At 40.3% G+C, this 26,807-nt stretch overlaps 1 protein-coding gene across 6 annotated transcripts in view; it reads left to right on the top strand.

The window, feature by feature from the left end:
• Nucleotides 1-26,565, top strand: part of LOC126035978 (transducin-like enhancer protein 4) — a 100,975-nt gene extending 74,410 nt beyond the window's left edge. For 5 of the 6 annotated variants that reach the window (XM_049795161.1, XM_049795160.1, XM_049795159.1 and 2 more), the window contains 12 exons: nucleotides 12,047-12,166; nucleotides 12,717-12,770; nucleotides 13,427-13,579; nucleotides 14,837-14,969; nucleotides 15,210-15,403; nucleotides 15,585-15,661; nucleotides 19,346-19,595; nucleotides 20,676-20,923; nucleotides 21,879-22,026; nucleotides 22,633-22,783; nucleotides 23,108-23,184; nucleotides 24,856-26,565. In XM_049795161.1, the coding sequence (XP_049651118.1) occupies nucleotides 12,047-12,166; nucleotides 12,717-12,770; nucleotides 13,427-13,579; nucleotides 14,837-14,969; nucleotides 15,210-15,403; nucleotides 15,585-15,661; nucleotides 19,346-19,595; nucleotides 20,676-20,923; nucleotides 21,879-22,026; nucleotides 22,633-22,783; nucleotides 23,108-23,184; nucleotides 24,856-24,963 (1,713 nt within the window). In that variant the 3' untranslated portion in view covers nucleotides 24,964-26,565. Of the gene's footprint in view, nucleotides 1-12,046; nucleotides 12,167-12,716; nucleotides 12,771-13,426; nucleotides 13,580-14,836; nucleotides 14,970-15,209; nucleotides 15,404-15,584; nucleotides 15,662-19,345; nucleotides 19,596-20,675; nucleotides 20,924-21,878; nucleotides 22,027-22,632; nucleotides 22,784-23,107; nucleotides 23,185-24,855 lie in introns of those variants that run through there. The other variant, XM_049795163.1, reaches the window with a different exon arrangement.
• The last annotated feature ends 242 nt before the right edge of the window (nucleotides 26,566-26,807 follow it).

Raw genomic sequence — 26,807 nt, 5'->3', positions numbered from 1 at the left:
GCAAGATATGGGTCAGCTGTGGATCAGGATTGTCAGCACACTGGTTCACTGCCAGCTAGCAAGGTGCCCGGCGTGGGCTGCTGCACGGCTGGAGGACTCTCCCGGGCTTCGTCCGGTGCTGCTGCGGAGGGAGCAGCCCCAGAGGTGGATGTGGGAATGTGATTTTTGTCAGTAGTGAAAGCGCCCTGTGGGGAGAGCATGTGGGCAGGGAAGGAGGATTTCCATCTGCAGGCTGGAGCTCCGGATACAATTGTGCCTGCTGTGAAAGAGCTTGTTACACTTTCTCACTGTAAGGGCTCCATCTGGTGCTGTAGGTGTCTTTAAATGGAAATTTATGTTTACTGTCAGAACTAAAGTCTACGCACAATGAGCAGTCTTATGGTTTTAGCAGTCACAACAAATGCCGAAAGCCTTTCCTTCACCTCCCACCCTGTAATATAAGGGGCCAAGAAGGACAGTGAAATGGAAGGGGACAGACTGGGCAGGTTCAGAATCTGTCCCCATCACAGTAGGAAGCGGTAATGAAGACCCCCTTTAAAATTCAAGATTTTCTCTGTCTTAGGGTAGGATTTAGCTAATTACTGAAAGTAAGCAAGGTGGTGCTGCAAGAAAACCAAGTCTGCTGTTGCTCAAGCAGCTGAGATGCTGGCTGGTAAACAGTGCTGTGACTCCCAACTCAGCCCCTTAAATTCTAGCTAGAGACTTGCTGGCAGTACTTTGTGTACTCAATGTAAAGTCACTCATCAGGACAAGCGTGCCCTATGTTGATGTCAAATTTGAAGGTGGTGTGTGCAGAGATCATCATAGTAGTCAAGCCTTGCATTAGGAAACGCTTTGCTAGCTTTTCTGACTTCTACCTTGAAAAGTCGCGGTCTTGGCACCTACTAAGGAGTAGAAATGCACTGACAAACTGCTGCAGTCTGGGATTTAATAACCCTTCCCAACTGAGAAACCCATTTTACAAGTTATCCCATGCATCCTTCCTAGCTCCTTTTTTTGCCTTCTCACTGTCTAGCTGCTTCAGTCTCATCTGGATCAGTCTTTACAACTAAAATAATTCCTGACTGTGCATAAAACCAAGCTGCTTGGTTAGGTGTCCATTAAAATATGGATGTTGGCTTTTAATGTACTCCAGAGCAAGTCCAAAAATGCTTGTCTTTGCTGTTGCACTAACCGAGTGAAGGTGGCTAGAGGAAATTTTCCATATCGAGGAAGCTTGGGGAGGCATTCCCTTAACCCTGTATGTAACTCCTGGTTTTATAGGGCTGCTTGGGCCTTTGATCTCCACACTCTTAATCGGCTCACAGGGAGGTTATTTACAGTCAACACGAAAAGTACCTTGAACTTGTCATTTTAATAAACTCGTTACTTGCCAGATTCTCTAGAGACATCCCAAATGGAAATAAACATCTTTCATTTTGTTTTATAAATAAATTCTAAAAATGGTTTCCTAGACAACCTTGATGAAATGTCAACTTCTTCTCAGATCTAAACCCACACCATAGGTATTGTTATCTCCATCCCTGCTGGGTAATTTGTACACTGCAATAGTTTGTTTGGAAACATGCCTGTTGTTCTTTAAGATGTACTTAATGCTAGATTAGAGAACATAAGACTTTTTTTTTTTTTTTTCCCCCCATTTGTTTCCTGTTTCCACCAGCACATTTCTAAACCATTTAAAATAAAGAGCTTGAGCATGTATGGTATTTAAAAACCTTTCACATGATGTTTTTAAAACAGATCAATTTCAGCATTAAAGTGTTAGGAATTCAGCCAAGGAAAATTCAGCTCAGGATTGTATAGTTATAATGATAATGTATTATACCCGTCTTCCTTGAAAATGATTGTAACAGTAGAGTTGAACCTAGTGAATTACATAATTTAGGAGCGTTTGCCAGAATGCTGTTTTAGGGGGATTACTGTAGTCTTCCCTTAACAAAAGCAAAGGGAAAGATGGATCATATTATGAAGTACTTAAGTGAGAGAACAGTCTTCACAAATTATCTAAGATAACTCATCTGAATAGAACAGAAGGTCATGTGTGTGCATGCCAGTTATCACACTTAACTACTTGGCAGAGTGTAGGGGGAGTACAAGAGGGAGATTTTTGCTTTTCCTCTCCTCTAGCCTGAATTAAAAATGTATTGGCTGCTCATTGCTGACATCAAAACATTTCCAGCTAGCCTGAAGTTAGTATTTGATTGTGCTTTTAACATTTAAAAAATTAACAGCGTGACCTGTCTAATATAAATAATGAAAGGCCCAGAAAAGTAAAAGCTGCTGCTGCTTCTCATGGCAAAGCTCTAAGGTGTTCAGGAATTGTAATGCATCTAAAAATCTGGCAGAAAGGACTGTGTGTTTTATTTTTTCAGTCTTCAAAGTAGGTGTTGTACATATAATGTGCTATTATATACTGATGTAACTGCTTTAAGGCTGACTGCAGGATCTGTGTTTCCACCACTCCTCTATCCATTCCACTTACCAGAGTCCTTGATTTGAAGAAAGAGACTGGGTACAATTATTTTTTCAGCAGACTGAGGTCCAGATTCAGAGTAGTGCGCAGTAGGCGTCTAAAGTTCAGCACATATGTATGTTCCTCTGATTTCTTTATCTGCCTTGTGGCTTTCCTGAGATCAAAGTGTGTGCCTCAAATCTAGCATCTGCTCGAGTGCTTTCCTGAATAGGAAATGGGATAATTTCCTGAACAAGGGTCTTGGGAGCACAAGTAAGTGAGTGTAGATGAAGTGAGGCAGATATAATAGGCTTGGATGTTATTTGGGCAGGGAGGCGAACAGTAGTGCTCAAAGATTTCTTTCTGGAAGGTATTTTTATAGGTGGTTGAGAGAATGGTTTGCTTCAGAATCAGCATGAACTGGAATTTGCTAATATTTAATAGTACCCAGCCATGTTTTATCCACCTGCCCAATTAAGAGACTAGTTGGATAATGAATTCTGTTTTCACTGGGCACTTAGCAGTAGCTCTGGCTTCCTAAATCATGTAGGGTGCTAGAAAAGCATAAAATATATCGAGTCTTAAGCCACGTAAGATCTGACAGGGGAAGAGATGAGCGAGTTGCCAGTCTCTTAGTTAATACCTGAGAAAAACACGTGAACATGTTTCTGCTGATTGAAGGCATTGGGATGTGGAGTGAATGTTTGTATTGAATTTTAGGGTGCTGTTTGTAATCATGGTAGCCTCTTGAAGGCTACCTCTTTTCCCATCACTTCACTACTGATCAAGTCAGGAACAAATAGGATTAGAAATGGGAGGAAGGGAGGGAACAAGTCGGAAAGTGTGGAAAGAGATCATCAGATCTATCCGTGAAGTATTCAGTTAAAACAATAATTTGCTTTGTTTTCTTATCATCTCCTAGGTCATCTCTGCAGCAAAACAACTATAAAATCCTTTAGAGACAAACAGGCAGAAGAAAAGAAAATGAAAGTGTTTTTCCCTGAAGGGTTGATACATATGGATAGATTGGAAAGGAACAGAGATGTGAAAATTCAAAACTGATGCCTTTGCTGTGAATATAGCCTACGTTAGATGTGACCAAAACTAAAATGTGGGGCACTGGGGCACAGTACCTGATTGAAAGCAGCTAAACGGAGTGCCTCGTGGGACTGTCTTCAGACGTGATCTCTGCGGTTTTAAAGCAATAAAAAAAAGGCTAAGTAGTGCTAGGCTATATCCTTCTGGTCATAATGAAGAATTAGATAGGGAACGTAAATCCCAGGAGAAAGTTGTTAGGACCTGTCACATGAAAACTGAATCCACTTAGCTATCCCCAGAGAAGGCAATGCTTAAAGCCTGATCATTACCACTTTAACATAGAAGATCTGGGGGGCGTAGGTGTGTGTATTTTTTACCTCCTAACCTCTGTTGCTGGTACTGACGAGATTTTTATAACCCCTGTGGCTTGAGCCACTGCAGGAAAGCGTGTGCGTTCAGCTTGGCTCAGTGCCGTACAGTCCATTTTAATCACTGTGCAAAGTGAAGGGATAACAGTTTTACTGTGGTGCTTGGTCTGAAAAGAGGGCTCTAAGCAAAAGCTGGTTATTCTTCAGAGGGATTTCATGATTCTTGCAGATATTTTTTAACTAAGCGTAAAGCATACTGACACAAGCCTTTAATGGCTATCATAAAACATTCCCTCTTTAGTGTTTTTCTTACTATTCTAAAAACTAACTTAATCACCTTGTGTGTTCTGTTTAAATTTAGTCACTATGAAAATGTAATCAGTGTTAATATTCTGGAGGTATGTTGGATGTTGGGAATTTTCTGTGTGCATCCGTCATCGGCTTTTGAAGAACGCTCACAGAGTGCTGCTGTTTTTCCTTGCGTCATGGCATGCGGCTGAATCAAACCCTGTAATGCAGGCTGGTGGTTATCCTGCTCTCTCCCTTTCATAGTGGTGAGCCCACAATTAAATTGCTGCATTGAATGCTCGGGGTGGTTGAGCTTTTTCGTATCCTGTGATTGCCTGCTCTCCCTTGCTCTTTCTCCCTAGTTAACTCCCAATACGCTCTTCTCTTTCTATTTTGCTAGAGCTGCTCAAAACTGTTTCAGGTGTCTGCTGAAGGAGATAGCATGAAAGATCAGTAATTTGAACCCCAAATAAACGTTTGAGGAGAGGAGAGCTGTAGTTCGTGTTTCCTTGGCACTGCTGTTCCTCGGATTTCCGAAGATGATTATATTTACCTTCAGTTCTTCTGAATCTCTGTAACTCGGTGGCTTTTGACCCCTTCATTTCGGTGTGTCTGATTTTGGTTAAAGTAACATCCAGGGGTTTGTGTGCTGTGAAGACGAACGTGCAGTTTGTCCCGGATTTTGGCATTTATTTTCTAAAATGCCAGCAGCATGGTTTTCTGTGTCTGGTAGCATTTCCAAGCTTGCACCTGCCTTTGTTATCCAGGAGCATTTTTCTTTCCTGGGATCATTAGGGACAGAATTCCTTTGCAGCCTGCATATGCCCTGGGGCTCACCCGATGTATTGCCTACACCAGTTGCAATTTGTGCCTTAACACCTTGCAAATCTTTTCACTTGGTCCACGTTACCTGCTCTGCTCTGTGCTGAAGCATGTGGTCTTTGTTTGGGGTCTGTTCTAAGGGGAGGAGATTTGAAATGCAGGGTGGTGAATGGACAGTGGATCAGGTGAATTGCTCTGTGGATTAAAGGAGAGGATGTTTGACAATGCCTGGGTTGTGTTACCATCAATTAAATTCAATATTTACATGTTGGCAGACGTGGACGAGAGTAGACTTGATGGTAAATGTAATCTGTGAACTTTGAAGCTTCTGTAAACCTATCGGAAGTGTTTAACTCCTTTTCCTGCCCATCTGTTTCTTTTTTCTTTTGTTCCCTGCTGAAACCAGGTCCTTTGTTCAAACTGTCTTGCTTACCAAAGGGTGCTTGTTATTCTTGCCACACACCTTGATTTCACTACCTTCATGTGCCTGTGCTAAGATATACTTTAACCTAAACCTGTCTTTCCTTTTTGTCTCACAGCTGTGTTCCTCTACTGCTTCGCTGCTTGTACTTAAGCTGCATGAGTTCTTCTCTCCATCCTTTGACCCTCACAGTGTCAGTAGTGATTAGGCCTTATGTGTGTTGTATCCTTCAGCCAGTGATTACTGGAGAAGCTGTATTTTAAAGGATTTATTGCAAAAATCCGTCTGTGAAAGGCTAGCCGGCAACCCTTACCATTGCTTTAAACACCTACTTTTCTTGCCACCGCCGTGCACCTGTACACCAGGAGGGGCCGGAGGAACAGCAGCACATGCTGATAGGATTATACGTCAAAATTGCTATGTATCTCCAACTTCTTCTGTGTGGCCTGCTTAGCTTTTCCGGCAAATTGATAAGTGTATGTTGAAATACGACTGGAATTAACGTGTACAACCGTAGTGGTTTATTGTTCATTTTATCACCCATTTCATAACATCTAGACTTTGATGCTTCTAATTAGCTTAGATTAAATATCGCAGTGGCACCACCAGTTCAAGCAGATCACCAGTGTAAACAGTTACACGGATATTTTTAAAGAAATTACACACACATATATGTAATGTATGTACATATCTATACTTCTGTGCACGTAAAACTTCTGAGAACACTTGTGTTTCGAAGACTTAACTGCTGAGCCTACACATTCTCTTTATTCTGGACTTCTACATGGCCGTTGTGTTGCTCTTGCAGCAGCACTGCACATCTAGACTTTGATGTTTTTTATGACATACTTATCCACTAATTAACTTCATTAATTTTGCAATTAGTGAAGTTAATTAGTGGGTAAAAATGCTATATAAAACTTCAAAGTTTGCATTTTAATCATAGTTTGTATTAAAAATAATTATCACACACTTGATTACTAAACTCAATCCAGTTAGCTCAGACAGGGTCGTGTGATATTAAAAACAGCTTTGTTCTGTATCTTTCCTAGCTAGTTAGTAGAATTTTTCACTAACAATTACTGAGAATTTGTCTGGTGTCTGAAAATGCAGCTACAGGGAAAAGGCAGCGACTGAACCAAAAAAAAAAAAAAAAAAAAGATAAATTTTTTTTTTTATGGTATGTCTGAGTGGAAGTTGGGTTTCAGTTTGGGTAAGTAGAGAAACAAGTTAGAAAAGGGGGAGGTGAAAATATTTTAAAAGTTCACCATGACTGGTGATAGATGTGGGAACAATACTTGGCTACCAGTCTCCCCTCCTTTGGTGAGCCATTTTGGAAGAGATGTGCTCCAGGCTGTACTGCCTGACTGTGTCAGCCTGATCATGATCCACTGCATAGACCTAAAGGGAAGGACATCGCGGGGAAAACCCGCTTGCTTAAGTAAGGACAACAAGGGGGGATGTTGGAAAATTAAAGCAAAGAGCACAATATCTGTGATGCTGGAGTGGATACTGGGAGGTAGTAATAGCAATAGTAGTAATAGTAGTAATAATGATAACAACAAAAAGGCGTGGTAGCAGCATAGGTGTGGTGACCTCAGGAGCACAACCACTATGCAGACACTCCATGTGATATAGAGTGTCATATATATTCTTTCTATAGAGCAGCCCACAGCGTTTCACACCATTTCCCTCAGTTTAATAAAAGTAATGTACCTGTGCCTGTGAGTGTATGTAAATAAATGTATTTTTTTTTAGACAGGTAGGTGTTGCCTTATGGTTAGAGCCATGCAGAAGGTTTGCTGTTTCAGAGCTCTTGGCTACAGTTTTCTCCCTGGGTGCATGGTCTCGGTGGGCTGTGCTGGACTGCCCCTTCCTTTTGCCCCCGGTGTTTCTTACACCCTATCCTGTCAAGCTCACTGGTGGGACCTCTTCCACCTCGTACCACTCGTTACTCACAAGAGCAGTTTCTGTTTCATCCCTTGCATGTCAGAAGTCACAGCACTCATTTCCCTTTTTTTATTGCATTTCTGATGTAAGCAAACGATTTTATCTTAGAGAGCCCAGTGCTCCAAGCCCAAGCCTGGCAGTGCCTGAGTGCAAGCTCTGGCACTGGTACATCCATCTACAACATTGGCACCAGCCAACCAAGCAGCATTACTGCCTGGTCGTTTCCCTGCGATGCATATTGTATCCATTTTTATAGTTTCTTTTATACTTTCAACAGACTTTATAACAGCAATAATGTCATTCAGATAATTACACCATAATTGACCTTAGCGTTGAGCATCCTTGGCTTTTACTGCAGTTTGCTTAATACTTCAGGATGGTCAATTATCTCGTAATTCCCACTTTGTTGGGAGTTATTGTCTTAATTATTACACTCCAAATACATCATTTTGGCACAGTAGTAAGGGTACGCTGGGGAATGGTCATATTCGTGAATGCTTTAAAGAGTTACCAGCTTTATCATGTGGGAGGGCTTTTCATCCTGTCATCTCTAGTCATTACTTTTAACACTGATTTCATTTAATTATCACTTAGTCTGCTCAGGCCAGGTCTTCATCTGCAGGAGAGCTAGCATATGGGGAGTTGGGGCTTGCAGGATTTGAGAGCAGTTGGATCGCTGTGCAATCTGACCATATTGATTTCTTTTCTGCCATGTTGTGGTGTAAGTCATCTATGTTAATGCAGGTAACTTCCAGTGGAAGCTGGTAGTAAAAGGCTGATTTTTTTTTTTTTCTTTTCCTAGCATCTTGGAAGTATTAATTATCCCAAATAGACAGCGAGCATGCTGATGTTTGCCCTGTGACTGGTGAGAATTTTACAGCTGCGTAAGAGGCTTGTATGGCCCTCTTTATGTTCATTTAATTTGCGCCTGTGTGCCACTGGTACTCCACCAGGAGCAGCGCCCTGCCAAAGTTGGAGAGAAAACAGTGGTCCTTGTGGCAGGAGACCTTTTCAGTTAGCGCTGTGCTCAGCACTGCCCAAAACGGAGATTGAAGCATAGCATGCCATGCTTTACAGCCTAGTGCAAAAGATACTGTGGGTCCAGGACTGGCGTTGCACTTAAGCAAATTACGTGAACAAGGCAACGTGCTTAGCCTTTCTGTAAATGTGTATGTTCAGTTGGGTTTTGTCAGCATTTTGTGGTGTATTTAACATGAATAAAAGTGCTCTACCTAAGCGGAATATGAAAAAAGGTACGTTTTGCTAAAACGGAAACTAAATATAACCTACTTTCACCAAAGAGTATTTTTTCCTATGTCTGATCTAATTATTATATGTAAGCAAACTCAGTGCTGGTTAGTAGGAAAACACTACTCTCCAGTAGATTAACACATTTTATTGAAGAAAACAGCACTGTGAAAAGACTTTATTTCTCTGTAAATTTTAATAGTTACTAAAATGAGGACTCCAGCCCATTAAGTTGCAGCCTGCCAAGTCATAATGCTGAATCACTTAATTTCTCTAAGTAGCTATCCTATTCCAGCTTCTTAAAGGCAGCTGTTCGAAGAGCATCAATGTTTTAATCAAGGAACAGGGCAGAGTCTGACAGCTAAACAGTGTGCTTTGATGGAGGTTTTCTTGCACAGTCTGCAAATACAAGGACCTCTGTTGGAGTATGCAGACTTGCAAACTCAGGAGCCAAGGTGTGGGTGGGTACAGGATTATATGTAGGAATCTGATGTCAGCGGAAACCATGAGGACATTGTTACATCCCAGTATTTCTTACTGAAGATAGATCCTTACAAGTGTGTGTAGGCTGAAAAGCTGTTGCAAACAGTAGTGGGAGCTCAGTATGGGTAATAATGATATCCCTTGCACACTGGAAATAGTAGGTGTTAGGTCTATAGGAAGGTCTAGACCGTAGCTCGTTGGCTGTGTACGTGACTTAGCATAAGAGATAAATTTAGATCTGTCAGCACCCAGAGATCCCATGAAGTCAGAGATCTTTATGTGGCAGGTGCATTACATGTTGAAGGGAGAAGAGGCTAGTAAAGCAGGGGTATGGATTTTCTGGCTCCATGCAAGGAAAGGGGTTGGACAGTTAAAAGAATGTTTAGATTTGTTCTTTAGTAATTGACTCTTGAGGCAAAATAATGTTAGCCGTAGTACGCTGGCCAATTTTCAGTTTGGGAAATGAGATTCTGCGTGCTTTCCATAGGTGAGTTGTCTCTGTTTTTCTGCTAATACCAGGTGAGATACTGCAGCAAGATCTTTTCATGTTGGTATCAGGTCTGACCCGTCTTTGAAGTAATAAACCATTAAGCAGTGTGCATTGCCCCGATGCCCGATGTGGTGCTCCTCCTTTATGTGCTAGTGATAATTAGCTACTTTATCATTCTAGTAGGGAGCTTTAATTTATTACTTTATTAAGCAGTGAAATCAAAGATTAAAATGGTATCTATAGCACATAGCTAACTAGATTGTGAAAAATGAAACTGTATGGTTTCAAATTTATGAAAATAAATATTTCTATTTAAATAAGTGCAGTAGTTTAATTCTTTAGACACCACTCTAATTTGTAGTTTACTGGTGATTATTTTTCTTCGTTTTAAAGCAAATTGCTTTCTGTAGGGTGAAGTTGAGAAATAATGAATTGAATTCACATTACAAGCTACTGCTTCCCAAACTGTAAATGAATATAAATGTAATAGGAGCACACTATTAAAATCTTTTGCAAAAGACTATGCTCTATTGTTGTAGTAAACAAATACTTTTTTCAAGCCATCAGTTCATTTAATGTTGCATTTCTGCTTCGGCTTTATTTTAAGGGCTTCTGTGCCTACTGCCACTACTGTCTCCAAATGTCTTAACACGTGTTGTCCCTTCGGAGCAAAAAATAACATTGTTAGTTTGTGTCATATACTGTAATAGTTGATTAATGATTTTCTTTAAAGCTAAATCAGTGAATGTATTTTAAGATGTATTTCCTTAGGTTGGGAAAGCCTTGTCTACCTATTTTATACTGTTGGGGAGAGAGAGAGAGAGCAGGAGGCAGGCAGGCAAAATGGGAAAGGCCTAGGCTGTGTTCAGCCCTAACTTTTTTCTAAAATTTTTATTTCCACTCAGTGTACTTAGAAGGTAATTAACAATTACCAATCAAAAAGATGGAAGGTTTTTGCAAATTCTACCACTTATTAATCTGAGCTGCTGTTGACAAGAATTGGAAATTTTAGAGAAGTGGAGAGGATGACCTAAGTGTCCCAGCAGGGAGAAACGTTCTCTCATGTGACTTGGGCAACAACCACAGCTTAACTTCTGTGGTTAAGTGTTCCTAATCGTTATCAGAAGTTTGTGGTGTAGTAAGTTAAGGAAAAGAAGACATTTGGTAATAGTGATGGAACAGAAGTTGCACAATGTAAATACTAATTTCTTGGTATGCATCCCTCATAGTAGCTATAAAATAAACCTAGGGAGGTGTGCACTGAAACCCCCACAACCAAACTGCTGTGTTGTAGTTTTATGCGGAACAACAGCTGTCCATAGTGTGTGGAGTAAGAACCCCAAAACCAGTGTTTCTGGATGAATGGGAGGATCTAAAATCTGGCAGTAAGGACTTCTTTGGTTGTTGTTCCTTCCACCCCCTTACATAAGGAGGACAGAGAGATGGAAGCAGTCAGCAGGGTTTCAACTGAGAATTACTTTCATCTTCATTCCTGTCAGCTCCAATTCTGCAAAATGCATGAACACATCCTTACTTATGTACATTCAACCATTGACTTCAGTGTGAGATAAAGTTTAGCACATGCTTAAATGCTTTCTTGAACTAGGGCCAAAAGCTGGTGCTGCTGCTAAAATCAATCCCGGAGGGAACTTTGCATCTTTCATTACTTCCCTTTTTGTATACTAACATACAGGCTCCACCAAGCTTTGGAAATATGGTAGGAGTTGATAAATGTCGCCTGCCTTGTTTAAAGGAGTAGAGCAGAATTGCTGGATGACAGTGCATTAAGTACATAATATCTTCCTTTCTCTCCTGTTCTGTACGCATGCTCTTTAATGATCATTACTAAGCAAGGGTTGCAGAATGGCAAGAGACTTAGTGAGCCACTGCATTGTGTTACTCTCTACTGCAGGCACAGCCTGTAGTTGTAAAAGGCACCAAAATAAAATGACTAAATGAGTTTAGGTGTTTTCCCCTGTTCTGTCCTGCTTTGAGACTGGTCAGGACCTTGCTTCTTTCTTTGCTAGAAATCTCCATTCAAACGTTTGCTGAAGTGTGACTTACCTTGAGCCACTTTATTCTTCTTGATTTACACAGGCAAACACACACAGATACACACCCACCCCCCTCTTCAGGGAGTATTGATTTAACCCTGCATATTTGTAGAGGAAACAAGCCAAAACTAGGCCAATGCACCGTAATCATAAAATGGTCCAAAGTAGCTCTACATTCATCCCGTTGACACTGCAGATGGCAACTATGATCTGTCGGCTGATTGCCTTTATCTGTCTCTTGCAGTGCATTGTGCGCTTTTAATACCAGACACTTGCTGGGTAGCTATCGCTGATTAAAACCCAAAGTGCTATCTGTGAGAACAGCTCCAAATCATATTATTGGGTTAAGTTGTATTGAGGGATAGTGACAAATGAACCACTGTTTTGAATAAGCATCTGATGATGTTTTCTTCATCTCTCTTCTGACTGCAGAGCTCTTCTGTATCTCCCTCAGCCAGTTTCAGAACAGCAGAAAAGCACAGAAATTCAACAGATTATTCTTCAGATAGTAAAAAACAGAAAACAGAAGAGAAGGAAATAGCAGCTCGTTATGTGAGTAAATTGTCTACATTGTGTGTTATCGAATTTAAGTGTTCCTCTAATTCACCTGATTCCTGCCGCTTAACATACTAAAATTGAGGGTCAAATTTTTGACAGGTTCTTACTGCCTGCCTCTAACATCTGTGCTGGGTGGGAGGTTTTGGTGTGTAGGATTGATAGGGTTTTTAACAATATAAATACAGAGCACCTGGAAGGCATGTGACAAGGGGACTGAGCATTAGGCTGGGACTTGGTAGATCTGGACTCTGGCTTGGCTGTGCTTCTCAGTGCAGTGCAACCTCGGATGAGGATTTTCATCCTGTGTCCTTGTTCATCAATGTGACAACTGGGAAGAATGCTGTAGCTGTGGCAACCTGTTAAGCAGAAGCCCCTATAGGTGACCTAAATGTTATAATTGTATTACCACAAGCTGGGTAAAAGTTAATGCTACGTTGCATAGTTCTGAGCATCCTTGCATTTCATTGGTTTGTTTTTCTTCGTACTTAAGAGACGTTACGATATTAAATAAATGGTTTTAACACATTGTGACTTGTCATTGCAGGACAGTGACGGTGAAAAGAGTGATGACAACTTGGTAGTTGATGTTTCCAATGAGGTATACACAGTGGTGGTTTTTCTACCTTACAGTGTTGGTGGTGGGGGTGTCTTCAGTGGTTTCTGTGCATATTGGGTATATGAATAACATTACAGCCTTTGCCTTCATAAAGGAGCTTGAAATGCCTGAAGGAATCCAGTCAGGTCATCTTTCTTTAGAATGCAAATCAGATCTGTAACACTTATTTCTACAAAGGACCTTTTTGTTTCTTATATGAACCAAAAGTCTTCTAGAGGTGCTTGAAGCCTGGCCAGCACAGCAGATAAAGATGCAGCTTGTAACGGTATCTGTGTTTTCTTTCAGTCTGGCCATGACTTCTTATGTGAACTTAATAGGCCTGCCAAGTGCCTCAAATCTTTTCAATCTATCACCTGACAAATGAGATTTACTTGCCTATTTCAATATCCAAAGATTTTTAATATTATTTTTCATGGCTAATGGCATGAAATTTTAAGACTTTCTTTAAAAAAAAAAAAGAAAAAAAGTTGTCTTTCATTATCCGTCTCAATTTTACAATATTTTCAGCTAAATCAATTAAGAACTGAAGGAAGATGTTACTTTCTATGACAGATCTTCATTCCAAATGAGAATTGCTCAAGACAAGCACTAGTGGCTAGTATGAAGTTTTTATACTAACCCATGTTGCTGATGTTTAGGATCCTTCCTCTCCCCGGGGGAGCCCAGCACACTCTCCACGGGAGAATGGCTTGGACAAGACTCGGCTGCTGAAGAAAGATGCACCGATTAGTCCAGCGTCTATTGCATCCTCCAGCAGTACTCCTTCCTCCAAATCCAAAGAACTTAGCCTTGTAAGTGCTTCAAAATGCTCCTGACCCATGATCGTATGCTGAAACACATGCTTATTGGATTTCTGCCTGGACACAGTTTGGATTTCCACAGCTATCAGTAAAGCACTATGAAGCATCAATTTAAAATTTGTTTAATTTATCTCTTCAAGGGAATTTAATAAAATAGTAAGGAGAAAGTCCACAGCCTTTTTTGGGGGATAGGAAGAGGTTATTTTCACTGGTGTTGTGGGTAGATGATAGATGTGCTACGCTGAGAGATGTTTTTCTCCTCCCCAATATGAAAAACTGCCATTCTGAGAATAAATAAAAGTACACAGGGGTTGCTTGAGCTGTTTTCCTGTGCTGTGGTTTATAGCAAATTCAGTTCCCTCCTTGGATGTGATTTGGTTGTTAGCTTTGTTTGAATTACCAGGCCATATACAACAACAATAATTTTTATTTTCTATCTAAAAAGTAATCTGTCATTTACAAGAGCCTTCCTTGACTTGCATCACAAATCACAATGCAAAAAAAGAACTGCCTGCAAGTTGGGGGTGTTCTTTCCTTTCCTGTTTGTGACCACAGTTAATCACCTTCCTGAGCTGCACAGTAACTCCCTTCTCAGTTCTTCACAGGTCAGGGTACACAATTATTTAAAGAAGTAAAATAAATAAAAAGAAAGCTTAAAGTGAATGTAGTGCTCAGAAAAGGTGATGGAATGACAGGTTCAGGCCTGGGAGTCAGGGGTTTGTCTTACTAACAAGCTTGTCACAAGAGCGGCACTGCACAGTTCGTGACTTTATATCCATCACTGTCGCTGTCCTGTGTTCCCAGCACCATGTTTAGGCATGAGTTGTTGGTCAGTTGTGGTTTTTTTCCTGGTCTTCTTGTCCATCCAGCAGTGGCCTCTCACGAAACTCATAATCTTAATGGGAGCAGGTCTGCCATGAGCGGAGTGAGACCACTGACAGATTTCATATATGCTGCCAATGTAATTGTTAGACGGCAGTGATGTTCAGTCATTGACCTCATTCTGCATCATATGGATGCCCCTGATGAGGAAAGCCGTGAAGGCTGTAGTTAATTCCCAAAGCCATTCCGTCTTTTTCAGTATCTCTGCAGCTTCTCTTCATTGCCAGGGACTGTTGAAACCCAAACCCAAAAGCTAAATATCATTAGTTACGCACACTCTGGTTGTCATTGGCTCTCTTTCCAACCACTAGCTAAAAAAATAAAACAACTAACAAACTGTCTTCCTTTTTCCTTTTTGGTGATTAGAATGAGAAATCTACCACTCCTGTGTCCAAATCAAATACCCCAACTCCACGGACTGATGCCCCAACTCCAGGCAGCAACTCCACTCCCGGACTGAGGCCAGTGCCTGGCAAACCCCCAGGTGTGGACCCGCTAGGTTAGTGTCCGTATATTTCAATGATGTGAAATGGTGGCCATTTGTCCCTAGCCAGGCTCCCATCTACAGTGATGAGGCAGTATATTACAGCTGCTTAAACTGGATGCTGAGCTGGTTCTTCAGCACTTTAATACAGCATGTGTGTGTGTATATATATATATATATATATATAGCCAAACTTATATTTCATCTGATGGGTCTGGGCTGGCTGTGTGACTTCTCTCTTTTTGCCCTCAATAGCTTCAGGTTTAAGGACACCTATGGCGGTGCCATGTCCTTATCCTACTCCGTTTGGGATCGTGCCACATGCTGGTATGAACGGAGAGCTGACCAGCCCTGGGGCTGCCTATGCCGGTCTACACAATATTTCCCCTCAAATGAGTGCAGCAGCTGCAGCAGCAGCTGCAGCGGCAGCTTATGGGAGATCTCCGGTGGTAAGTGTTTGCTGCTAGTGCATTTGGTGTTGAGAGAAGTTTATGTTAAGACCTGCGGGGTTATATCTAGTTCAGTCTCTTTGTAATTTGGGGAGTATGCTATGGAGAACATGAATTAAATAGTCTTCCATCTAACTCCATCTTTAATACACCTTTTTGTTTTGCTTGGGGAAAACTATAGGTTGGTTTTGATCCACATCATCACATGCGAGTCCCAGGCATCCCTCCCAATCTCACAGGCATCCCAGGAGGGAAACCGTGAGTATCAAACGTTCAACTTTAAAAGTCAATCATATGTTGAAGTTGTGTTCCCTTGCCGATTGGAATTCCCCTTAGCTACTGAAAACTATTGTGTGAATAGAAATAAGTATAGCTCTTTGGCAAGGGCAGGAGAAACACTGTTTAATCTTAAAGTTGCATTTGCAAATTTGTTATGAAGACTAATAGCAGCTGACAAGGACTGGGTGATATAGGGCAAAGGAGACAGAAATAAATGGAAAAATGAGCTGAACTTTGAGGTGTTACATGCTGAATCTGACTGGTTGGTCTTATATGGAAATGCAAACTGGAACGGGACCTTGGCTTTCCATTCTACTGTACTCTGCTCACTTTAAAAAAATGATTTCTTTGTTCACAAAACCCTTGCAATTACTTGGAAACTTATCAGCTGTTATGAACAGGAGTGTGCAGAGAAAGGAACACTGACATGTTTTGTTTGATTGAAAGTACTGGAAAGAATTATTGTATCATAATGTTCAAATTCATCCTTGATGGAACTGACCGTAAAAGGTGACCTGCTGTACCAGGCTTCACTTGTTGTGAGCCTCAGAAATAGAATTTCACAGTTATGAAGAACTCTCTGCTCACGTCCCTCTTGAATTAGAGAGGGGAAAAATAAAACAGCGATGCAAACCATATTGATCCAGATTTTATGTAGGGGTCCTCCAGTTCCATTTCTTGCATGACACTTGTGGGAAACTCTGACCAGCTAATACTGGAGAGTTTGAAGGGCGGGGGATGTTTGTGCCATTCTGTCTCTCACTCTTGCACATATGAACGTGTTTGTGGCGGAGTGGCTGGGGGATATTCACACACTTGTATGCACGTGAGTAAATGCATACTCCTACCTGCCAGTGAGCTTGTGTACATGCAGGTTTAATAACATAGCGTGGTGACAAGCCATCAAGTCCTAGTGCCTGTAACTCTTCTTGTGAGTGTGTCACACAAATTGTAAACCATGTCCAGCTCTCTCAGATATCACACACCAGTTACCACCTCAAGCTGACTTTTCTGCTAGTTGCGCTGCCCTGTTAGGTGGCTGCGTAAGGCAAGTATGGAAATGAGTGTGCAGCAGCTTCCAGACCAGCAGCTTGCATTAAAAATTCTGTGGGGCACAGATCTTCATCCTACATATGCAGCAGGCATTTAGAAATGCCTTGAGGTAATGTTCAAATGTTCAGTGGGTTCAAGTTCATCCTTGGTGGAGTCAGTCGCCCAGAAGGAAGGGTGACTGGCTCTACCAGGCTTTGCTTGCTGTAGTCGGAGGAGCAGCAATACCAGGGGTGTGGAGACCTTCCTGCTCACCGGCTCACATCTCACTCATGTTAGAGATGGGGGGAGTAAAAAGTGAGGCAAACTGAAATCAAACTCGTTCAATTGTGGTGCATCTCCAAGGTTTTTGAATGTTGTTGTTACATTGATGACTGTTTTAAACATGTAAATGCAGCTGTCATTTGTCAGCCGCAGGGCCTGAGAGCTTTGAAATCTGTGGTTGTTTGAGCATAATTGCATTGATTTTTCTTCATCTTAAGTGCGGTACTTTTCACAGCTATCATTCAGGATTGTTGCTATCTCATTTACTCTTCATTTTCCCTTAGAGCAAAAGTTGTGTAAATTCTCTATGCTGTTGAGTGTCTGTTGAAAGGCAACAGGCAGTGTGTAGCCCGTTAGGGATCTGGCCCCTAATAAGTCTCTTTTCACTTTGGAGATACATCAAAACACTGAGGATTGTACGGTATATAAATAGAAAAGGTAGCTAATGTGAAAAGAAGAAAAAAGTGCTCACCATGTGTTTACTGTGTCAGATATTTGTAAGATATTTAGAGTACATCAAATAAGCAACATGTGGTGTTAGTTCTCAGAGTGAAAAAAAAACCCACAAAACCACTCAACCACCACAAAACCAAACCAAGCAACAAAGCAACAGTTTAATCACATGTGCTGGTATGGAGTAATGAATAGAGTAAGAATAATGTAGTCACAGATCACTCCAGATTTGTATACTTATAACCATGCTAAAAATCACTTTGGCTGATAAAAGTATCATCAGTGCTCAACAAGGCTCTGCAGAGAGTGACTGCATACAGAAATCAGAAAAGGTGATAATGAAGTTCCACTTGTTTTGTTAGAGATTTCAGGTGACCAACAGTTGCTTTTTTCAGTACCTTACTGCAGCAAACAGAAATTAGGGAGATAAGAGGAAGATATTTCAGTTTCCTGCAGTGATAACTGAACCCTAATTCTACTCATATAGGCAGTTTGCTGCTTCTGACAACCACAGAAATCTGTCCTACCCTTTCCTGAATGTGTTTAATGTCAAAAAATGGAGGCTGATGGTACGATCTGTCACTCAGACCTGCCAGAATAAGGAACAGAGCACAGGAGGAGAAGAGTGTGTAAAGCTCTGGGAATAGGGCAGAAAGGTGAAAATGCAGTTGCATTTTGTCCCACTGAAAATTATTGTTCTAGTGTTAATGCACTATGAATCTTAAATAACAAATTCAGTAGTTGAATTCTGAAGACTGCCTTCTTGAGTGACTTTGAAGCAACAATTAAGGAAGTGATCTTCCTAAGTATTCTCATCAAATGATTTTTTTTGTAAGCTATTCTCATCCCACCATTGTGACAATGGATTTTTCATCAGTACTATGAGAATTTTTTAGGTCTAAGGAATTAAAGCCGTCCTTTAAGCATACCTTGCTATGTGTAGGTGAACCCTCTTGTAAAGTTTGTGCTCTTGTAATAGATGTGATGTGTCACGTAGCTTCTCAGAACAAGACAATTTCACAACCTAACTGTTCTCCCTGGAAAATATTTTGAGATAAAGTTGTTGATAGGTTATTCACAGGTGGCATAACTGGCAGTCACACAACACATTCTTTCTCAGTGAGAGCCCTGATTCTGGCAAGAGAAACGGGGATTTGTAGTTGTTGTGTCAGGTCCACCCCCAACTCCCTGCACCCCTCCCCCCCCCCCCCCCCCCCCAAAAAAAAGCGAGCCCAAAGGAAGGAAAAAAAAAATCCAGTGCATTTTTGCTGGTCTGTCATGTCAGATGTCAGCAACCGTGCCTTGAAGACTTAACTTCTTGACAGTGGAGGTTTCACTGCACCGTAAGGTACAGTGCTGGGTGGTTTTGCTCAAGGGGCATGGGACCTGTGGTGCATTCAGTGCAGCTTGGCAGCAGTCCAGCTGAATTTTGCACATTAGAGTCAGTAAGGGAGCAACCAAATGTCCCCTGGCACTCAGCTACCTGCCATGCTCTGCAACAGCCAGCCAACTATTTCTGTCTTCCAGGGGGTCCTGACCTGACCATTCTTCTCTTCTCTGCATGTGGTGGTCTCCACGTGCCCCAGGTTTAAGAGTAGCATCCTGTATCCTCGCTCATGCCAGAAATCATCATTGCATGTGTTGTAAAAGCTCATTTGATTGGTAGATGGTGCTTGACTTTCCACATTAAAAGAAGAGTACCTAATTTTATGCTTTAAGGGCCATGCTATAGATAAATAAATAATTTCTTCTTCACATAGTTAAAAAGATTGCAAAAGTAGCTGAGTGCACAGTCTGGATGCCTGCAATGGAAACACACCTTTAATTATGTTTTCTTAAATAGGCTTCAAGAAAAACTTCTTAAATCTCTCCCTATCTTTCTTTTTTTCCCCTCAGAGCATACTCATTTCATGTAAGTGCAGATGGTCAGATGCAGCCGGTTCCTTTCCCTCCTGATGCCCTCATCGGTCCAGGAATCCCTCGCCATGCCCGTCAGATCAACACTCTGAACCACGGGGAAGTGGTGTGTGCAGTTACCATCAGCAACCCCACGAGACATGTGTACACGGGTGGGAAGGGGTGCGTCAAAGTCTGGGACATCAGCCACCCTGGCAACAAGAGCCCAGTCTCTCAGCTGGACTGCCTGGTAGGTGATCAGCAGCATATGACAGTGGAAGAAGATAGCAGGTTGTGTTAAGATTGAAATGATACCATTAAGGTACAAAAAATCAGTGGCTATTTGAGTGCTGTCATTGGTATCGAAGCTTGATATTTCATTTGTAATTTTGTTTCTTTGAGAACTGAGTTTGAAGTATATTCCTTGTCGTACTTGTGGTTTTTGCCCCCAATGAATCAAAACATCTTTAATATCCTAAAATTGTATTGGTAGGGGGAAAGATCAAAGACAGCACAGCAAATACTGTTTATAAACTTTGACATTTGTTGGCAGTCTTAAAGCTTGATATCCTATCATGCTAAAAATTGCTTTCTTGCAGCTGTATTCTCCGAGAGTATTTGAAGATTGTGTCACGTAATTTGTGTCTGTGTATGTGTGTGAATGCATTGCCCTGTCTTAATGTGATGATTAAAAATATCGCTGAGTGTTACTCACAAATTATTTGAATGTGTTAACAAGATGAACCATTGTTAGCAGCTTTTCTCATGTCATTTACCAGTTCTTGGTAAGATGTTGCTTCTTGTGACAGAGGCAGTAAAATGAGAACTGTGCAGCACATGTAGACACATAATGAATTGCTACACAAATTGCTACACAAATGAAGAAAATTGCCCAAACATTTTCCTCTGACATCTCCTAGATGTGGCAGCAAGTCTCACTGGAACAGAGGCGGGGGGAGTGTGCAGGGAATTTGGTACTCCCCCATGCCAAGAGGTTAATGTGCTGAAATAAACAGAGTATGAAAATGTAACTTTCTACACAAGCTGTTGAATGCAGCTATCTTGAATTGTTTTGGGCTGGGTTCAGCTCTTTGCATTTTGATGCTAATTAAGATTAAATATCTCTCACTACTGAATTTTGTAGATCAAGTTTAAGTACTTCCCTAATGTCATGTAATTTTCTGGCATTAATACACTTTATCATTGTCATAAGTATAAATGGCTCATTAAAACCAGGAGGGAATACAATACTTTTATGGATTTCTGCTCTCATGTTAATGCTGTTTTCCTTTCCTCATGAGTAATCTCTTGATGGCTTCTGTCTCCACAGAACAGAGATAACTACATCCGTTCCTGCAGATTGCTCCCTGACGGCCGCACCCTGATTGTTGGTGGGGAAGCCAGCACGTTATCCATTTGGGACCTGGCAGCTCCAACTCCTCGCATCAAAGCAGAACTGACATCTTCTGCTCCGGCTTGCTATGCTCTAGCTATCAGCCCTGATTCCAAGGTCTGCTTCTCTTGCTGTAGTGATGGGAACATTGCAGTGTGGGATCTGCATAACCAGACTTTAGTAAGGTAGGTCGACAGAACCGGATCATCAGGTTGTGAAGAATTAATTAGACATGGCCTTACATGCTCCTCTGCGTACATACACTGTTTTCTACATGGTGTTTGCATAGCTGCTTCTAGTATTTCACTGCTACACAATAGCCATGGTAATACTTTGACAAAAGTCTATATCATTGTTTATAGGTTTTGAGAGTTTCATAATTCCAGGCCTGTTGAGTAGCCCATAACTATAATTTCCTTAGATCAGCTGGCGTTGACACTGATGTAGATTCTTTGAACAGATGGTTTTCTTTGTTTCCATGCAATACACTGTGCTCACACTTCAATCTCTTTAATCAGTGCTCTAGCAAATATGCCTTGGGTAAAGATGTGTGTAAATTACTGAATTGCAAACTTAGCATCTTAGGAGTATGGGTTCCTTCTCGACACTAATGTACAGTAAGCTAGGAGCCAGTAATAGAGCTTCTCTATGCACTGCACTGTGTGCATGTCGTTATATGTAATATATCAGTATTGCGTGTAAAGGCAGGCTTTTACTCCCTGGTGTTCCCATTTAGACTGCTTTTTCTTCCAACTTTGTTGGTGACCCGCAGATTCTTCTTAAACCAAGTGAATTTTGATGATCATGCTACATTCCTTTGGGGGAGTGAGGGAATTTTCAGTTGAATAGTGGGTATCACACAGTCAGCAGCAAAGATCCCCAGAGTATCTGACTCGTAAAGTGTGCTTTTTGAAATCAAATTAGCACTTGGCTGTCTGGCCTGATTACTTCATCAATTCATCACAAAACTCACATGGTCGTCCCAGAGTTTATATTCAGATTGCTATTGGAATCTATGTTAATGTTGGTTTTAATGGCTGCATGTCAGGGACTGAAAGAAAAAGGAGGTATTTTGTATACCTGCTCAGAACCAACTCTTCCCAGTGTAAGAATATGCATACCTTCTTTCAATATTTTCAGGCAATTTCAGGGCCACACAGATGGAGCAAGCTGTATTGACATTTCTAACGATGGCACCAAACTATGGACGGGAGGCTTGGACAATACAGTCAGATCCTGGGATCTCAGAGAAGGGAGACAGCTACAGCAACATGACTTCACATCACAGGTTCAATCTCAGAAGCTTTGGCATGTTAAGAAAAATCTGTCATGGTTTTCTAAAACAAGCACTTTCAGGTTTTGTTTGGTTTGGGTTTTTTAAAGCAAAAAAAGAAGGCTCAAGGAGAACTCTGAAGAATTTTTCACTTAGTCTCACACTCTTTTTTTCTTTTTTTTTTTTTTTTCCTGATGTGGCAGCTAAACATCTTTCTGCATTATGACCATTTGACAGATTATTACTTCTCCCATGAGAATAGTGGAGAATCCTTTTTATAAAAATATTGCCAGATTAAAGTGTTCCTGTGTGCAGTCTGTTCCCATTTCTGGAGACTCTTGTTCAAAAATATTTTACAAAAATATTTTTAAATGCTGTCAGATAAGCAAGGACATTAACTTTTATAGCTTGACTCAGTGCTTTCCTATTACGGTTTTAATTGAGCTTTGTTTACATGAACTAATTTATCTTGAATACTGTAGTAATTGGATTATCATGTTTTTACAACTGTAGTAGACAAAAATGTGGTTTTGCATAGTGTTAACAGTGTAGCGAGAGTCAGCTTTGGATATCTCAAACTCATTCCTTTACTGATTGACGCATGTGCTGTGCTAATTCCAGATCTTCTCACTCGGCTATTGCCCAACTGGTGAGTGGTTGGCAGTAGGAATGGAGAACAGTAATGTCGAGGTGCTGCATGTTACTAAGCCAGACAAGTATCAGCTGCATCTTCATGAGAGCTGTGTGTTGTCACTCAAATTTGCTCACTGTGGTAAGCCAATCTTTCTATGCCACTGTTTTCCCTCCTGAGAAATTTGTTCAAGATTACCTTTCAATGGAAGTAGGTGTATAGTTTAAAATCAGATGTTAAATTTAAGTATTAAAATTACTTTAAAAATTCTATATGACTGCTTTTTTGCGTGAACTGCTTATGTGGTGATTGAACATTATAGTGCAATCACATGAAAATTTGACTGTTCTTTGGATATGTTTTCCATTAATGTGTGAATGCATTGTTTTTTAGGATTAATCAGTTTCTTGGGGTGCATTGCTTGAAAACAAAATGTAACAATAACATTTAAACAATCTGTTGCAGGCAAATGGTTTGTAAGCACTGGAAAAGATAATCTTCTTAATGCCTGGAGAACACCTTATGGAGCCAGTATATTCCAGGTAATAATCTCCTAAAAGCTATTTTCCACATACATTACAGTGCAGTAGAGCTGCACATCTCAGGGTCTGTCATTAGCTTAAAGAGTTTTTAAATGGAAATTCTTGGCTAATTACTATGTTCCTTTAAGACTTTGTCTGTAATTAAAGAGAGATACGCTTTTGGCCTTTCTAACATTTGAGTAATTTAGCTCTTAGAATAAAGTAGCCCTTTAATCCAGAATTGTTTTTAATACCCTTCTTTCTCACCTTCTTGTGTGTATTGCTGTAATACAGTACCCAAGTCGTGTTGTTAGGTGAGCATTCACTGAAGGTCCAAAATGTAGCTAAACCAGTGAAAGTCATATTCAACACGAGTATTTTTCTTGGATGAGATGTGTAAAGTCAGTGGACTGGACCGGCAGACTCCTGATGTATCCTTATGGAGAAGCCTCCTGGAGTATGACTGGAAGTTGTAACCTTTCTGTAGTCTTTAATCTCTCTGTGCGCAATTTTAGTGGCACTTCAATGCCATTAAAGCAAAGTGGGATTTTTGGCACGGTCTTCTCTTCTTTCACCTATAGGTACTTTTAGGCTGGGAATTTTTTGAATTAAGGTAACTGGTGTTCAAGTTTAGATGGTCAGGTCTCACCTGTACTGATACCTGCTGTGTCTCCACCTTTGGGGACAGTGCATTTTGCCTTGACATGGGAAAGCTGAGGTCTGGCTTTTCTTAGTGTCTATTCAGAGAGTCTATTCAGCTCTGGAACTACCTCCCACAGAAAGCCTGAATTGCCCTAACAAGAACACATCTCCCTTAAAAGTGATGTTAAAACCCCAGTGCAGCTTTGTTAATGAGGGGTAGAGAAAGAAACTCCCTGTGCAGTGCAGCAGAGGTTTCTTGGCAAAAAATTAGCATGTTTGGGAAGTGTTTAGCTCTTGAAGTGACAGGCAGAAAAGGATGCGGACATGTGTTATGTGAAGAAAACATGCACTAAAACAGCAAGTAAAATATGACAATATGTACACATCATCTCAGAAAAGACAGAAAAGCTGGTTGAGACAGAGCTACTGCGTACTGGTGTATCCTGTCTCCCATTCACCTGCTGTACACGGTCGTGCATCCTATTCCACCACAGTATCTTTTCATATTTGCATCCTCCCTGATAATTTAAATCCCTTTGTGCAAGGCTTTTATCTTTAGTGTTGGGGAAATAGTATGAGGAGATACAGTTACTTCTTTGGAGTATCTTTGTTTCATACCTGTGGGCGGGTAGGGCTTTGTAGTGCTTCTCCATACGGATTTCTGGTTTACAATAAAAAAGGGAGGGAAGAAGAAGATGGCTTTTCATCCATTTTCATGCAAAAGCTAATGTGTAAAATATAAAGAAAAACTCATTGCTTGTAGAGCATATATAAAGGACTGCTTCTTTTTGTTTGATTGATAGATTATCTCTAGGTCCATAACACTCACTTCCCTTTCCACTGCTATTTTTTGTTGCCATAGAGCTTTAGGTGGAACAAGTTTGGAGAAACAGACTTGTAACAAATGCTGACACTATAGTACTGATACTTAAATCAGCTTTCGGTGTATTCCCTCTCTATAAACTCTTCCAGTTAATCTTCAAGCTTTTCTGGATTGAAGGATTGGAAAGGCATAATTTTCTTTTTTTTTTTTTCTTTTTTTTCTTGTAGTCCAAAGAATCCTCATCTGTGCTTAGCTGTGATATCTCTGTGGATGACAAATACATTGTCACTGGCTCCGGGGACAAGAAAGCTACAGTCTATGAAGTTATTTATTAGAGACAAATCTGAATGCAGACAGAACTCCTTCTCCTAGCACTTTGCTGTATATTCCTTTTTTTTCTTTCTAAACTGAGAACTTAAATGCTCATCACAGTTGTGGAATTTATTTTTACCTTCTTAACTTGGTATTGATTTGTGAATGCTCTTTAAGAACTTGTGATACCAAATTGTCAGATATCTACTTGGAAGAAGATGGAATAAGCATACTTAACAGTGAACTTGACTCTTTAATTATGTATTATAGCTGTAATGTATTTATTTTGTTTAAAGAAGGCTTTCTAACAATGAACTGACTAAATAAAGCTGCCTGGCCCAGCTTTAGTTTGAAAGGTGCATTGTATACTTTGTGTTTTTGCAGGTGGATGAATTGGGGATCTTGGAGAAGGATGTTCAGGAGATAGTTAAAGTTACACTAAATAGACTTGTAGTTTCTATTTAAAAAAAAAAAAAACAAAAAAACTTTGTTATATTTTTTAGTCCTGTTCTTGGATGAGACCTCTAAGTGTTATTACAGTATAAATATTTGGTGGGAAGATGCTGTATCTTAACTATTTTAGACAGTCTTGGAAACTTAGGAAATTGCAAACTGTAGCCAGTAATCTACATGCCTGTGATGAATGGCAAATTCAGTTCACATCTAAATTAAATTCACTTTAAGTAAGAATGTGCTAATTTATATATTTGCAATGTTAATATAGCATCTTGTGTACAGATTTGTTCTCGATGCTTTTCTGTTGATAAACATAAAGCATTTTGGTGTCAGACTAGGTTTTTTAATATAAACACCTCTCTTTGTTATATTGTAGAGAGTACAGTAAGTTGCCTCAAAGAATCACCTTTGTTACTTCTGGAAACTTTTGCAATGTTTCCTTGAAAATGGGGATATGTGTCTTTGGGCAATTTTTCAATTACAAGAGATTATGAAAAATATTTGATATGTTCTTTGGAAACTGCACTGAAATAAGAATGGATGCCTACCAATATACAAACTACAAAAGCAATGACCTCTGAGGTAGGATTTACAAGAGTACTCATTCCGACATACAAAAAGGAATGGATTCTCATTGGGATAAGGACTTGCTTTGTTCGCCAGCAGTTCAATCCAAGTCTTGACTGGATGTCCCTAAAAAGGACGCAGACTGAGCCATTGTGCCAGAGACAACGTGTTATCTTTTTATGTTGTTGTTGTTGCTGTTAAACTATGATCTGTGACTTTTTTTTTGAATGCTTTAAAAAAAAAATCTTTAAGTCTGTGGATCTGCTGATGTACAGTGCCTTTGCTGCTATGGATCAAAATCAAAAGACCCGTGTAGATAAATCTTATTGTATAAGTAGAAAATTACTTAATTTCATACTAGAAATGGATTGATGCTGCAAGTTAAAATGGACTGTTCATTGAAGTTCCAAATGTGGTAGCAAAAAATGGTGTCTTAAGTGCTTAGTGTTTGATGTCATTAACAGTTTCGTAATACTCTACATTGTAGAAAGATTTTGATACTAAACTGTGTCATTGTACATAGTTCTAATGCATTGTATTGACCACCAGTACTTCTATAATGGTAGATTATTGTTTGTGCATTCAGACTTTTAAGCATTAAACATAAGTAACTTCTAAGATGCATTTTTCTATTTTCTTTCTCCTGCCTCCTTGTTTTTGCGTGTGATAATCTCACTTACGTGTGCAGAATTCTGTCTGTAAGGACAACAGGCATTCAGTCACAGAGCGTGCCACTACCGATAGTTTGCAGTTTTGTTACTGAGAAACAATGTAGAGTTTCACAAAATTTCTCTGAGCTAGCAAAATCAATTAATTTGTGGTTTCCCAAGTTACCTGACTGCAG

This window comes from Accipiter gentilis, chromosome Z (genome assembly GCF_929443795.1).
Source record: "Accipiter gentilis chromosome Z, bAccGen1.1, whole genome shotgun sequence".
NCBI classification, from domain to species: Eukaryota; Metazoa; Chordata; class Aves; order Accipitriformes; family Accipitridae; genus Astur; species Astur gentilis.
This window is presented reverse-complemented; position numbering and strand designations above follow the sequence as displayed.